Source organism: Vigna umbellata, chromosome 5, assembly GCF_029865625.1.
Source record: "Vigna umbellata cultivar VRB3 chromosome 5, Vumbellata_1.0, whole genome shotgun sequence".
Taxonomy (NCBI): domain Eukaryota; kingdom Viridiplantae; phylum Streptophyta; class Magnoliopsida; order Fabales; family Fabaceae; genus Vigna; species Vigna umbellata.
This window is the reverse complement of record NC_142169.1, coordinates 16,453,617-16,470,004: the sequence shown is the minus strand read 5'-3', so window position 1 is coordinate 16,470,004 and position 16,388 is coordinate 16,453,617. Positions and strand designations below refer to the sequence as shown.

At 36.5% G+C, this 16,388-nt stretch overlaps 2 protein-coding genes and 1 pseudogene across 3 annotated transcripts in view; all 3 read left to right on the top strand.

The window, feature by feature from the left end:
- The window catches only part of SYN2 (Rad21/Rec8-like family protein), a 37,827-nt gene that overhangs the window by 9,635 nt on the left and 11,804 nt on the right, over positions 1-16,388 (top strand). For both annotated transcript variants that reach the window (XM_088116478.1, XM_088116477.1), the window contains exons 6-10: positions 4,373-4,431; positions 4,557-5,272; positions 5,391-5,505; positions 15,537-15,673; positions 15,746-15,957. In XM_088116478.1, the coding sequence (XP_087972604.1) occupies positions 4,373-4,431; positions 4,557-5,272; positions 5,391-5,505; positions 15,537-15,673; positions 15,746-15,957 (1,239 nt within the window). The remainder of the gene's footprint in view (positions 1-4,372; positions 4,432-4,556; positions 5,273-5,390; positions 5,506-15,536; positions 15,674-15,745; positions 15,958-16,388) is intronic.
- On the top strand, positions 9,566-10,963 carry LOC148197822 (uncharacterized). The gene is made up of 2 exons (XM_088116485.1): positions 9,566-10,553; positions 10,790-10,963. Exons 1-2 carry the CDS (start codon positions 9,566-9,568, stop codon positions 10,825-10,827), a joined length of 1,026 nt encoding a protein of 341 aa, XP_087972611.1. The 3' UTR covers positions 10,828-10,963.
- LOC148197821 (secreted RxLR effector protein 161 pseudogene) lies at positions 12,861-13,699 on the top strand (annotated as a pseudogene).

The window sequence follows — 16,388 nt, the reverse complement described above, 5'->3', positions numbered from 1 at the left end:
TTCTAGATGTACTTGGGTTTATCTAATGAAAGATTGCTCTGAATTGTTTCCCATCTGCACATCCTTTTTGAATGAAATCCAGAACCAATTTGGTCAAGTAATTAAAATCTTAAGAAGTGGTAATGCTAAAGAATATTTCTCATCCACTTTTTCTGCAATCCTTAGCTCCTATGGTATTTTGCATCAGTCCACTTGGTATAGCCGAAAGAAAAAATAGACACTTGGTTGAAACTGCTTGTACCCTTTTTCTTGGTGCCCATATTCCTGTTCATCACTGGGGGATGCCATCTTAATGCATGTTTTCTTATTAATAGGATGCCCTCCTCCTCTCTCAATAATAAAGTTCTTTTTTTCCATTCTCTTTCCCAATGATCCTCTCTTTCACACCCTTCCTCGAGTCTTGGTTGTGTATGTTTTGTTCTCGACATGTCTCCGGGGCTAGACAAGCTCTCCGCTCGTACGATCAAATGTGTCTTTTTGGGCTATTCTCGGCTTCAAAAAGGGTACCAGTGTTACTCTCCTGAAACCAAGAAGTACTATATGTCTACCAATGTTACATTCTTTGAACATACACCTTTCTTCTCTCCATCTGTTCAAGATGTTCCTATCCTCCAACAAGTCCTTTCTCTTCCAGTGGTTGAGTCCAATATCTCTAATGTCTCAGTCAATCCAAGTCATGCTCAAGGTCCTCCCGAACCTTCCTCTCCACGTATTGATATCTTCCAACACAGTACCCCGATGGGTAGTCCTCTTCCAGTGGTGGATCTCCTCCTTCAGATTCTTCTCCCTCACCGCTTCCTGCCACGCCTCCTGGTGAAGATGATTCTGGTTGGCCCATTGCTCTCAGAAAAGGTACTCGTTCCACTCGAAACACTCATCCCATTTATAATTTTCTTAGCTATCACAGATTGTCGCCCTCCTTTTATTCCCTTTTATCCTTAGTGTTTTCTGTGGTTATACCCAAAAATGTGAAAGAAGCACTTGATCATCCTGCATGGCGACAAGCCATGATTGCATAAATGCAGGCTCTTGACCACGGTGATACTTGGGAGCTTGTGCCACTTACCCGGGCAAAAAGGCTGTTGGTTGTCGATGGGTATATGCAATTAAAGTCGGCCCTAATGGTGACATTGATAGGCTAAAAGCCTGGCTAGTTGCAAAAGGGTACACTCAGGTTTATGACCTTGATTATTGTGACACCTTTTCTCTCGTGGCCAAGATGACTACCATTCGTCTTTTCTTCGCAATGGCAGCAATTCGTCATTGGCCACTTCATCAATTGGATATCAAAAATCCCTTTCTCCATGGTGATCTTGAGGAAGAAGTTTATATGGAGCAACCTCCTGGGTTTGTTGCTCAGGGGGAGTCTGGTATGGTTTGCAAATTGCACCGATCTCTATATGGGCTCAAGCAATCACCACGTGCTTGGTTTGGAAAATTCAGCTTCATTGTTCAAATTTTGGACTAAAACGCAGTGAAGTAGATCATTCAGTCTTTTAGTATCATTCGTCTCTCAGGAAATGTGTTTACTTAATAGTATATGTTGATGATATAGTCATTACAGGAAATGATACTGCTGGAATATCTCAATTGAAGGAGTACTTGTGTAGACATTTCCAAACCATGGATCTTGGAAGCCTTAAATACTTCTTAGGCATTGAAGTAGCTCAGTCAAAAGATGGAGTTGTAATCTCCCAAAGGAAGTATGCTCTGGATATTTTGCAAGAAACAGGCATGATTGATTGTAGACCGGTTGACAGTCCTATGGACCCAAATCAAAAATTAACAACAGAAGGTGAGTTATTCTCCGACCTTGGAGAGATATAGGAGGCTAGTTGGAAAACTAATCTATCTCACTATTACAAGGCCGGATCTATCTTTTGCAGTTGGAGTGGTTAGTCAATTCATTCAAGCTCCATGTGTTGGCCATTGGAATGCTATCATTCGCATTCTAAGGTATATGAAAAAGGCTCCCGGGCAAGGGCTATTATATGAAGAAAAAGGAAGCCTTTAGGTATCAGGATATTGTGATGCCGATTGGGCAGGTTCTCCTATTGATAGATGATCTACTACTGGATATTGTGTTTTCTTGGAGGAAACATTATCTCATGGAAAAGTAAGAAACAGAATGTAGTGGCTCGATCAAGAGCTGAAGCTGAATATAGGGCAATGGCGTCACTAACATGTGAACTTATATGGGTGAAGCAGTTCCTTCAAGAGCTTAGCTTCTGTGACATCCAGAGTATGAAGATGTATTGTGATAACCAAGCTGCTCTTCACATTGCATCAAATCCAGTGTTTCACGAGAGAACTAAACACATAGAAATTGATTGTCATTTTGTTCGGGAAAATTTATTGTCAAAAGAAATATGTACCGAGTTTGTTGGATCAAATGACTAACTCGCAGATGTGTTGACTAAGTCATTAAGGGGACCTCGGATTGAGTTTATTTGTTCCAAGCTTGGTACATACAATCTGTATGCTCCAGCTTTTGGGAGTGCTAGAATAATTATTGTTATATACCATCATTAAGGCTTGTCTGCTAGACCATTAATGAGTCGTACCTAGTTTTGTACCTAGAGGTCTAGTGCATACTCTTGATGTTCCATGTACTCTTGTGTTTTCAATATATATAGAAGATAATGAGAGGGATCAGTCAAGCCCTCAAGAATATATTTTATTAGTTTTAATCTCAAGTATTAGATTGTTGCAACTAGATGTAAGGAGAATGTAATAGATATGAATGACAATAATAAAATTCATTCTCTTTTCAAGAGATTATATTTGTAACAAGCTTGATACATATGATATGATTTATATGTACAAGCTTAAGGGAGAGTGTTAAATATTTATATTATGTCTTATGTTATTTTACATATTTATTTGTATTTGGGTTTAGCCCATATTTTCTTTATTATAAATAAATTAGCCTATGTTTATTTTCTACACAAGGGAGATTAACCCTATACCTAGCTTTTACTATATTCAACCGTTCTAAGCCAAAATCTGCCAAATTATTTGGATAGTGTCTCCTATTATTTCCCTTTTCTTGGGTATTTATATTTGTATAGTAAATTATCAAGTCTGTATTTTAATATTTAAAATAGGGGTCATCTGCTTCCTGTTATCATGTCATCTTGCTTGCCATTTTCAGATCTAGCTGCCATTCACCACTGTCAGATATGATAACAATTCAAACATCAACAAATACATGGTTTCCTCTAAGCAAAGAGTTTTCACTTTGAAAACTTCAAAATGACAATCTCATGCGCCAATTGCCTTCTTCAAGTCTATCACACAAACCTATATATTGCTATAAGGATCATGTATAAATTCATATAAAAATAGAATCCTAATAACATAATACAACACTATAACTGCCTAATTTAAAATTTGACCTACTATCTTTCATTGATTGGCAATCGCATACTTAAGTACTTTCCCTTATGGAGTACCACTTTCGGGATTTAATTGATTATGTACACGAGTAATGTATAACATAGATACTGTTTTACTTGGGCTTCACCTTAAAGCTTAAAATTATAGGTGAATTATCCCATTACATTCTTATGAGAATGTTATCTCGGTTTTTAATTCTATTCAATGTCTTTCTTTTTTTCTTTTGTTTTTTATCTTTCTTGTTACAGATTTTCTCCAAATAGTATTTAAGTGAAAATCAAGGCAGATAAGGTTTAATGAAAATTTGTTTGGAACATCTATAGAAAAAATATAGGGCATAAATTTGTCCCAAATAACTGGAGTTAATTGGGGAATATGATGCTGAGTGATAAATTGTACAATGATTGTATATTACATAATCATAATTGTTTGAAATAATCTGCAAGGTTGGGTTGGCAGAGGGAGTTGACCTGCCAAAATATGTTTTATTTCGAATGGAATCGGTAATAATTTGTTAGATTCTACGATATATGTGTGTGTATTTATGTATGTATGGTGTTAATAAATATAAATAATTAAAACTGTAATGTAAATTAAATTGATAATAAAAGGAAATAACATTCTTAAATATTGGTGGATTAAGCAACTTAACCCACTTTGACTTGGTGGATTGGCGTGCTTGTAGGTTGAATCATCTAAGCAACTCCACTAATTTTGATAGATTGACTAGTCTAGTTCTACCGTTTTGTTGCCATCCATGCAAGATTTTTTATGCCAATTTGAATAATTTCATTGACCAAAATGAGCTAGTTAAATTAAATTTCACCTTAATTGTAGCCATAATAAGTTATAGGAGGTATTGATGGAAGACATTTTCATATAGTTGATAGTGTTAAATTTACTTAAAACAGAAAAAACAAACCGTTGTGTTATTTATTGATTCTGCACATAATAAATGCCTTTTACTATGCAGTTTGAGGAGTTTGATAACAGTGAAAATACCTGCTCTTCTGATCGCGATAAAGTGGGAAAGTATGTTGACCAAACTTATGAAAATATTATTATATTTCTTCTGCCATAACATGATGCTGATTATAATTTGAATTGTTCCGTATATTCTTCATTGAACTTATTTGATTTTGCAATATACATGGCAGTGCTCATCTAACTCAACTGTTGAGTATGATGGGTATTAAAGTTGATCCACTTAGTCCAGTTGGTTTACGAGAAGGCAGGGATACATTAGAAAGCAGCATGTTTTCTCTAAAGGAGGCAATGAACATGGAAAGTGTTGTAATGGTAGAAGGACGACTAGAGAACGAATTTGTCAAGTTGTCTGGTCAAGATCAACAAATTATTGAAGATCAGACAATTAAAGATGTAGTTCCAAGTGAAGATGAAATGCATGAAGATAGTAGTAGAATCTCTCAAGATGAATATATGGATATCAGTATATTTTGTGGGAGAGAGGAGGAACATGTGTCATCTGCGGAAGAATGTACCAAATCTTGTCAAGTTGACACTGTCAAGAGTTCTGTCAAGGAAACATTAAGCTCATTTTGCAACATGAGTGAGGAAATTATTGAAGTTCTTGAAGCCAGAAGTTTGGAAGAAATTATAGAAAAGAGTGAGGATAAGATACACCAAGAAAAAGAATGTGTGCACCATGCCAATTCATCTATTGTCAATGACATCCATGAAGAGCTCATTGAAGGGTTTGCTGAAAAGTGTGATAACAAAGGAAAATTAAGGTTTCAAGAAAAGGATTCAGTTGAAGATGGAAGGCTTAGTTTTACTCTATCGAAAACAAAAAATCTAGATGTAACTGCTGTGTCTACGTGTCAAGATGATTCCATTGGAAGGCCAAAACGAGGTTCATGAAACCATTATTCTTCGTAGGCATTGAAATTGCAACTGCTGAATAATTTTCTGTCTTTATTTTCAGCATATGGATTCTTCAATTTTTTTTTCTTAAAAATCTATTTTGGCAGGTGCTACTACACCAGAGTCAATGCTTATTTCTACACCAGCTGTGAGAGATCGGTCACATTTTTCAAAGAAAAGAAGAGTTGTTATTGATCAAAAAAGGACTGTCCTACCTAACAAGTATGTGATAATAAGGTCCTTCTAAATTATTCTTTTTTCTATATATTCAAATCTTCAATGCTTATTTACTTTGCTTCCTTGTGCACAAGACTTGTGGTAAAGGATTGTTTCATGTATCTAGTATTTGAAGTTGTTATCTAAATAATAAACTATGATTTTTTTTCAAATGTTAGGAACAAGACAATAAAAGAATAAAGAGAAATAAACAACACAAGAATTTAACGTGATTCAGCCTACAATGTGTATGGTTACATCTTCGACTACACTAGGAAGTATTTGTATTTCAGTGTGTTTCAAGCTTTATAGATGGTTGCTTATATAGCAAAAAGGGAGAACAACATCTTTCAGTACTAAACGATATGAGACTAAATTAAGCTCCATGATACTAATAATTCTCCCACTTGGAGCTTGATTTACATTCTCATCTAGTGTTGTTGCCTTCATCATCAATTATTCTTGAAGGTCCATTTAGGCAATACAAAGCCTTAACTAATTTATTGTGACAGTCTTGGTCAACATATCAACTGGATTTTTTGCATCTGGAATCTTCAACAGAAAGAAGTCCCCATCATTTATCAGGATTATGATAAAAATGATATTTCAATTCAATGTGGTTGCATCTAGAATGAAGAACTAGATTTTTAGCAAGACATATAACACTCTTACTGTCACTGAATAATGGAGGGTCATGTTGCTTTTTCTCTAATTCTTTTAGAAGGTTCTTCAACCATCTCCTTCACTGCTTTTGAGATAGCTACATACTCATCTTTAATGGTTGGGAGGGAGAGTCCTCCTTGAAGTTTAGACTTCCAACTGATAGTTGTACCACCCAACATAAAGATGTAACCTGTTGTGCTTTTTCTACCATCCAAATCTTGTCCCAAGCCTGCATCAGAAAATCCTTATAAAGTGGGATCACTCTTCCAAAAGGCAAATGCATCTTTGAGGTGCCCTTCAAATATCTCAATATCCAATTCACACATTCGCAATGCTCCTTTTGGGATTTGATAAAAACCTACTCACAACTCCTACATGTGCTATGTCAGGTCTGGTGTAAACCATAGCATACTTCAAGCTCACTATTGTAGATGCATATAGAATTTTAGGCATGTAACTTTCTTCTTCATCTGTTTAAGAGGATTTCCCTTTTGAAAACTTTAAGTGAGTTATCAAAGGTGTATTCTTCATTTTAGCTTTTTCAATATTAAATCTGCTAAGCAATTTTTCTATATATTTCTCCTGAGATAAGTTTAGAATCGATCTTTGGATTCTCATACCAAGAATTTGTTTGCCTGAATCAAGATCCTTCATTTCAAAATTTTCTGACAACTGTTTTTTCAATCTGTTAGTTTTTGCCATATTATCTCCTGCAATCAACCTGTCATCAACATATAAAGCAAGCATGATATAGTTGTCAACATATTTCTTCAAGTAACAACAATGATCTTCTTCACATTTGTGAAATCTTGAGTTTCTTATAAACACATTAAACTTCTTGTACTATTGTCTTAGTGCTTGTTTCGATCCATACAAGCTTTTATGAAGTCTGCATACAAGATTCTCTATGCCATGTGCTTCAAAACTTTCTAGTTATGCCATAAATCAAGTTTCCTTCTCAAGAGCTCCATGTAGGAATGCAATTTTGACATCTAATTGCTCTAGATGAAGATTTTTTGCCGCTACTATACTCAAAATAACTCTAATGGTAGTCATCTTGACAACAAGAGAGAAAATTTCTATGAAGTCAATTCCTTGTTTATATTGGAACCGTTTTACTACGAGTCTAGCCTTATATCTTCTATTTCCATTTGGTTCTTCTTTTACCCTATAGACCTACTTGTTTTGCAAAACCTTCTTTCCTTCTAGTAGCTTGGTTAAAGACCATGTTTTATTCTTCTGAAGAGACTTTATCTCATCTTTCATTGCTAGCTCCCACTTAATATGTTCATCTCCCTACATAGCCTCAACAAAATGCTTTGGCTCACCAACATCAATAAACAACAAGTAGTGTAATGAAGGAGAATAACTATAGCCATAATGTCAGATCCATAACCAATGAAATAACATCATTTTGTCATAGGGTCCAACTTATCTCTACTATTAGAGTCACTTGAAAAGAGAATGAATTTTATTATTATCATAATACTCATCTTAGGTCACCAAAGGCTAGAGCATCCCATGTGGGCTCCTCTAGCCACCTTCCTTTAGAGTTGGCCTAATCTCTGTAAGAGCACCATCAAATACCACCCCATCACCATCCAAACACCAAGGTTGTGAGCCTTATTCTCCACATTCCACCAAATTCCGCACCCTTTTGACCCACCTTCACTGTCACCATATCTTCTCTTCTTGCTTTGGCCCAACCTAGTTAAGGAGGTTGCTATCTCAAAGACTTTTAAGTCTGAAAGATTTACCTCATTTCCATATCAGACTTCTTCAGGTAATTGATAATGTAAAGGAATTGATGATCCTCTATTTATAGAATAGGTTGCTATGTTTATTGCATCTGCCCAAAATACCTTGGGTAGTGCTTACTCGATTCTCATACATCTTGCTCTCTCATTTAAGGTTCTGTTCATTTTTGTTCTGGTGTTTTTGGAAGTGTCTTGATCATTCTAATCCCATTTTCTGAACAAAACTTTTTGAATTCACTACTGTCATATTCTCTACCATTACCAGACTTCAAACATTTAACCTTTAAACCTGTTTGAGTTTCAACCTCCTTTTTCCACCTTTTAAACACTAAAAAGACATCAGATTTATTTTTAGGAAAATAGACACATACCTTTCTTGTAGAGTCATCAATCAAGGTTAGATAATATTGTGAACTGCCAAGGGATTTCACTAGAGCTGGCCCCCAAACATCTATATGCACTAGTTTTAGTCTTTCAACTTTAGACATCTTACCTGTTTTGGAAAAGGTAACCATTTTCTGCTTTTCAAAGATACAAAGTTCACATGGTTCAACGTCAACATGCTTCAAGTTCTACTTTTCGAGATCATGAGTTTCATTCCTTTCTCACTCATATGCCCAAGTCTCTAATGCCACAAAGAAGAAGTGTTGTCAAATTCTGCAACTGCTATCATATCCTCATCTACAATCATATAAAAAGATCCTTGCTTCTTTCCACGAGCAACAACAAGATTACCTTTCATTACCTTCCAATCTCCATCTCCAAAATTGGTGTAAGGCCCCTCATCATCCTGCTACCTTATAAATATTAAGTTTCTCTTTAAGGTAGGAACATGTTTGACATTTTTCAAAGTCCACACTCTTCCATTAGAGTTTCTGATATTAATATCACCTCTTCCCATAATATCAAGAGATTTTCCATCTTTAAGGTAAAGTTTCCTAAATTTTACTGAAACGTAGTTAGATAATAGTTCTAAGGAAGGTGTAGTATGAAATGACGCACTTGAGTCTTTAGTCCATGAGTAAATGGAACTATCTAAACTACATATTAGTGTATCTGCAATTTCATCAGTTGTTGCATTTGTTGATTGATCATCATCTTGCTTCTTTTTGTTGTTATCATTTGTTGAAATATATTGTATTGTATAATTGGACTTTTAGTTTTGGGCTTTTAGGTGCTGGTCCATTGTTCCTTATATAGGACTTTTCTGTGTAATAGAAACTTTAACCCACAGTAATAATATTTTTACCATCTCTCAAACTTTCACATGGTATCCAGATCTGGTTAGGGTTCGCCATTGCTCACTGCCCGCGCCGTCGTTTCCGCCGTCGCCGTCCGCCGCCGCCGTCGCTGCCTTTTCTCTGGCGAAGTTAAGGGTTCGGTGCGCCTCGACGAGCGCGACCCATCCCTGGTGGTCGCCGCCTCATCCGTCTCTCGACGCGCCGTCACGCGCCGTTTCTCTCTAACCTATCTCGGGCGCGTGGGCTTCACACGCTGCCTCTCTCGTGGCGGATCTTCACCGCGCCACTGCCGGTCGTTTCGCCTCCGTCTCCTGAGTGTATTGTGGTCTCTGATTTGCTGTTCCGTTGACGGTTGCTCCATTTAGGGTTTCTTCCCTCACCTTTTTCCCCTCTTTTGGCTTTATAATGGCTGGGCTTGGAACACCGTCTCTCTCTGCTACTCCAACCATTACTTCTGCAAAACTCAATTGGAAAAACTATCTATCTTGGTCTTCTTCCGTGGAGTTATGGTTTCTTGGTCAAGGACACCATGATCATCTTGAACAAGATGTTTCCACCGTTCCTGAAGAAGAGAAATCTCAATGGCAAAAACTTGATTTTCAACTATGTGCTGTCCTATGGCAATCTGTTGAACCAGAAGTCTTAGAAATTTTAAGACCTTACAAATCGTGCTCTTCCTTTTGGAGAAAAGCTCAGGATATCTTTGCTAACGATGTGCAACGTCTCTTTGATGCAACTCAAAGAGTGACTTCCCTCAAACAAAACAATCATGATATGGTTACTTACATAGGAACGGCCCGTGCTGCTGTAGAAGAATTGAAGAATTTCTTTGTGGATGATTCTTTAGAAGGCCTAAACAAGAAGCTTGATAAGTTCTATATGGTCTTAATTTTGAGAGGTCTACATTCAGATTTTGATCATGTTCGTGATCAAATGTTAGCTGGTGATCAAGTTCCATCAATGGACAGCTTAGTTACTCGACTTCTTCGGGTACCTTCATTAGTTAAAGTTGAAAGTTCAATTGGTGGTATTGAAACATCAGCTATGGTAGCACCACAAGGAAGAGGAGGAGGCAGAAGCAACCGAGGAGGACGTGGTGGCCGTGGTATGCGTCCTCAGTGCACATATTGTAAGAGGATAGGCCATACTCGAGAGAAATGTTATGCCTTACATGGATATCCTGACAAAGTCGCTCATGTTTCGAAATCTGATGATCTCGAACCCAAAATTTCAAATGAAGAATACCAAGAATTTTTGAAGTATAAGTCTGGAAAATCTTCTAATCCTGACCAATCCTCTTCCATCTCCAATGTGTCAACTGCCTGTATATCTCAATCTGTGGAAGGTCACAATCCATGGATCCTTGACTCAGGTGCCTCAGACCATATCTCTGGTACTATTTCTTCATTTTCTTCCATGTCCTCTCAGAAAATTCCTCATTTAATTACTGTTGCCAATGGATCCAAAGTTGCATCTCAGGGAATTGGCAGAGTTTCCTTATCTTCTTCACTAAATTTAAATTCTGTTTTGTATATTCCTCATTGTCCTTACAATTTAATCTCCTTGAGCCAATTGACTCGTTCCTTAAATTGTTCTGTAACCTTTACTGCTAATTCCTTTGTTATACAGGAACATGGTACGGGTCGCCTGATTGGAGAAGGACATGAGTCTCGAGGACTTTATTTTTTGAAACATAGCTCTTCAGTTTCCTGTTTTACCACTTCATCTCCAAAACTTTTGCATGATCGGTTGGGCCATCCAAGTTTATCCAAGTTGAAGATGATGGTTCCAAGTCTCAAGAACATTCAAGTCTTAGATTGTGAGTCGTGTCAATTAGGAAAACATATTAGATCTTCTCATCCTAAAAAGTCTGAGACACTATGTAATTTTCCTTTCTCAACTATTCACTCTGATATTTGGGGACCAAGTCGTGTTACTTCTTTTGGTTTTAATTATTTTGTAACCTTCATTGATGAATTCTCTCGATGTACTTGGGTTTATTTAATGAAAGAGAGATCTGAACTTTTGTCCATATTTATGTCCTTTATTAATGAAATTAAGAACCAATTTGGGAAGACAATTAAAATCCTTCGTAGTGATAATGCTAAGGAATATTTTTCTTCAGCGTTTTCTTCATTTTTATCTTCCCAAGGAATTTTACATCAGTCAACATGTCCTCACACTCCACAACAAAATGGTATTGCAGAGAGGAAGAATAGACATCTCATTGAAACTGCACGCTCCTTGATGTTGAATACTAATATTCCTGTACATCACTGGGGCGATGCAGTCCTCACTGCCTGTTTTCTAATCAATCGGATGCCTTCTTCCTCTCTTGAGAATAAAATTCCTCATTCTGTCATTTTTCCAAATGACACTCTATATCATATCTCCCCACGTGTATTTGGGTGTACATGTTTTGTCCATAATGTTTCTCCAGGTCTTGATAAGCTATCCGCAAAGGCTATTAAGTGTGTCTTCTTGGGATATTCTCGTCTTCAGAAAGGGTATAAATGTTATTCTCCCTCCACCAAGAGATATTATATGTCTGCTGATGTCACATTCTTTGAGGATACACCGTTTTTCTCGTCCTCTGTGGAGGATCGTTCATCTGTTCAACAACTGTTGCCTCTACCATTGTGTGATCCCTTGGTTATTCCTGCTTCTATACCTCAAACTCAAAATGTGAATGACATTGTTCCTCCACCTCTTCTCACATATCAGCGCCGGAGACAATCTCAAACTCAGAACAATGAAGATCCTCTAGACTCATCTCCTTCTCCATCAGCTCACCAGACCATGGATCCTTCATCCTCCTCGTCTTCTACTGACTCAAATGATAATTTGCCCATTGCCCTTCGAAAAGGTATTCGTTCTACTCGTAATCCATATCCTGTTTATAATTTTTTGAGTTATCATCGTTTGTCTTCTACCTATTTCTCTTTTGTTTCCTCCTTATCCTCCCTTAAGACTCCTAATAATCTTTATGAGGCACTTGATCATCCTAGTTGGCGTCAAGCCATGGTTGATGAAATGCAGGCCCTTGACCACAATGGTACTTGGGACCTTGTTCCTCTTCCTCCTGGTAAGAAGCCTGTTGGCTGCCGATGGGTTTATGCTATTAAGGTTGGTCCTACTGGTGAAATTGATCGTCTAAAAGCTCGTCTAGTAGCTAAGGGATATACTCAAGTTTATGGCATTGATTATTGTGATACTTTTTCTCCTGTGGCTAAAACCAGTACAGTTCGTATTTTACTTGCTATGGCTGCCATTCGTCATTGGCCACTTTACCAGTTGGACATTAAAAATGCCTTTCTTCACGGTGATCTGGAAGAGGAGATATACATGGAGCAACCTCCTGGGTTTGTTGCTCAGGGGGAGTCTGGGTTAGTTTGTAAATTACGCCGTTCCCTCTATGGCTTGAAACAATCACCTCGTGCTTGGTTTGGTAAATTTAGTCGGGTTGTGCAAAATTTTGGATTGAAACGATGTGAGGCAGATCACTCAGTGTTTTATGGTCATTTTTCTCCTGACAAATGTGTTTATCTCATGGTGTATGTTGATGATATTGTTATTACAGGGAATGACAACACTAAAATTACTCAATTAAAGAATCATTTGTTCAACCACTTTCAGACTAAAGATCTGGGTCGTCTAAAATACTTCCTTGGTATTGAAGTGGCACAGTCAAAAGAAGGTGTCATCATTTCACAAACGAAATATGCTCTTGATATTTTAGAGGAAACAGGCTTGACAAATTGCAAGCCTATTGATAGTCCTATGGACTCAAATCAAAAGCTAATGAGAGATCAAGGTGAACCTTTCTCAGATCCAGAGAGATATAGAAGGCTGGTTGGAAAACTCATATATCTTACAATAACAAGACCTGATCTTTCTTATCCAGTGGGAGTTGTGAGTCAATTTATGCAGAATCCACATGTTGACCATTGGAATGCAGTGATTCGAATTCTCAGATACATAAAAGGAAATCCAGGACAGGGATTGTTGTATGAGGACAAGGGAAGCACTCAGATTGAAGGATATTGTGATGCAGATTGGGCTGGTTCTCCAATTGATCGAAGATCTACTACAGGATATTGTGTTCTACTTGGAGGGAACCTTATATCTTGGAGAAGTAAGAAACAAAGTGTTGTTGCTAGATCTAGTGCTGAAGCTGAATACCGATCTATGGCTTTGACTACATGCGAACTTGTGTGGATCAAGCAACTTCTCCAAGAGTTGAAATTTTGTGGAAATGAGTCGTTGAAACTGTACTGTGACAACCAAGCAGCCCTTCATATTGCCTCCAATCCAGTGTTTCATGAGAGAACAAAACATATAGAAATTGATTGTCATTTTATTAGAGAGAAGTTGTTGACTAAGGAACTTGTTACTGAGTTTGTCAATTCTAATGAACAACTCGGAGACATTATGACCAAATCTCTAAGGGGGCCTAGGATTCAATGTATATGTTCCAAGCTTGGTGCATATGATCTATATGCTCCAGCTTGAGGGGGAGTGTTGAAATATATTGTATTGTATAATTGGACTTTTAGTTTTGGGCTTTTAGGTGCTGGTCCATTGTTCCTTATATAGGACTTTTCTGTGTAATAGAAACTTTAACCCACAGTAATAATATTTTTACCATCTCTCAAACTTTCACATCATTGATTTGTAAAGTGATCCTTTTTCTGACAATTCCAACAAGTGATATGATTCTGGAATTAGAACTGGAAGATTCCATCAAACTTTTCCTACGAATATCTTCGCTTAAGATCAAGTTACGGATGCTATCGAACTTCAATTTGCTATTACTTGCTGAGTTAATAACTGCATTAACAGTTGCACCCCAACTTTCTGAAAGGGATGATAATAAAACTAATATTTTCACCTCATCATCAAAAGTTATCTGCACTGATGGAACTACGCAATAATTGTATTAAATTCACTAATATGATGAGTAACTGAGTTACGTTCACCCATTTTGAGGTTGACTAGCCTGCGAATCAAATACACTTTATTGGTTACAGATGACTTCTCATACATATTTGACAACGCTTGCATCAAATCTACGGTTGTTTTCTTGTTCATGATGTTGAACACAACATTCTTGGCTAAAGTCAATCGGATCACACCTAATGTCTGCCAATCTAACAACTCCCAATCTGAATGTTTCGTGTTGTCTGGCTTTTGCCCTATTAAGGGTAGATACAACTTCTTCTAATATAGGCAGTCCTCTATCTGCATCTTCCATAACCCAAAGTTACTGCCATCGAACTTCTCAATCTTCACCTTCCCTTCTTCCAATGCTATTGCTCTCACTGCTTTTGAAGAAAGCTCCCACTACACTAAACTAAAATTCCCAAGAAAAGAAAAAACCAAATATTTTTGATGTAGAAGATCAAACAAAGCTATCAATTGTTAGGAACAAGACAATAAAATATGAGTGTTTGTATACGTCCACGACTACACCAGGAAGTATTTGTATTTTAGTGTGTTTCAAGCTTTACAAGGCTTGCTTATATAACAAAAAGGAAGAACAACATCTCTCAATACTAAGCGATGAGCGACTAAATTAAGCTCCACAATACTAAAAATTGTCCCACTTGGATCTTGATTTACATTATCATCTAGGTAGTTGTCTTCATCATTAATTAATCTTGAAGGCCAATTGAGGCAATACAAAGCCTCAACTTATTTGTTGTGATAGTCTTGCTCAACATATCAACTGAATTCTTTGTACCTGGAATCTTCAACCAAGACAAGTCTCCATCATTTATCTGGTTTCTAATAAAATGATACTTCAATTCAATATACTTGCATCTAGAATGAAGAATTGGATTTTTAGAAAGACATATAGCACTCTTACTGTCACTGAACAATGAAGGGTCATCTTCCTTTTTTCCTAATTCTTTTAGAAGGTTCTTCAACCATATCATTTCTCTTGTTTTAATGTCTTGTTCCTAACACCAAATACTTCGTATAATATGTCCATTCACATTGTAATTAATAAAATATGTCATAAAACTATGAGGGTTGCATTTTACTTAACTGAAAATTTGCTCATTGTTAGATTGGTGTGGAAAAATCCATTTAGTTATTTAGGAAACATTTTGTATACAGTTGTTACCATAAAATTAGTTATGTAGTTATTTAAGAAATTCATTTACTTGAATTTCTTACTCTTATAGGAAATCCCTCCTATCTTTGGTTTTGTTTCTTTCCTTTAACTATAAATATTTATGAGTAGCTCGTGTTATCTTGTAAATGAATTAACAGTTATTCTACTCACGATAGAATTTTAATTCAATTCTTATTTCAATGTGCAAGTCTTTTCGTTGTTCTCAAGTGTGCGTTACATCTTAAACCATTTCAGGGCAATTACAAAGATATTATTTAGTGCAGAAGCCATAGTTCGCAAACGAAGAAAATACAGTCGTACTTCACTTACTTGGAAAAGAGAATCTCTCATTTCCTGTCATCCTGATAGATTCTATGAGCCCTTGCTTCCTTGTAAGTTTGGTTTTATCACTACTCTTTTTGTTTGTAAACTCTTCTATCTCTACTAATCTTGGTTTTCTCCAGGTTGTTCCTCAAAGCTTCAAATCCTATTCTCTAGAAAGAAAATGAAATTACCCGATTCCCTCAAGATTGTGGAAGCTTCAAGGAACCTACACTTGCAAGAGTCCCCAACTATTGCCACTCCGCTAAGCCCTCCTCATAATGATATACCAATTGTTCCAGAGACTCTTTCTTTGAGTACAAATGAAAATGAGTTTCCTAGTCTGTTGGATGAGGTAAAGAATAACTACATAAGAAAATTCTGTTTGACATTCTAACTGGAACGGTGTGATTAGTTTGCAGCACATTCACATCACAATTGTATACACACAGCTCAAATAAAGAAAACCATATTTCTGTTTAATCCAGGAAAAATGAATTAGTATAAACCTTTATTATATGACAAAGGGTGAAGATTGTTAGAATATATGAAAATAGGTAATATTAACTTTGATTATGTCTTGTATATCTTTTACTATTATTTTCCTCCAAATTATCTCGTAGAATTTTTTTTTCCCATTTGTTTAGGATTATGATTAGTAGTCTATGTTTCATGATTTGCTGTAAAACTGGGTTATGAATCTAGGTTTTAAATTCTATATTATTCTTTAGGATTAGTTTCCTCCATATTATCTCTTAGATTTCTATTTCCTTCCCATTTATTTAG

What these genes read in the sequence shown, in the direction of transcription:
- LOC148197822 (XM_088116485.1), top strand. Translation starts at nt 9,566, where the DNA reads ATGGCTGGGCTTGGAACACCGTCTCTCTCTGCTACTCCAACCATTACT. An exon ending in TGCCTCAGACCATATCTCTG is followed by an intron (nt 10,554 to 10,789) that starts GTACTATTTCTT and finishes TTTGTTATACAG; the next exon opens with GAACATGGTACGGGTCGCCT.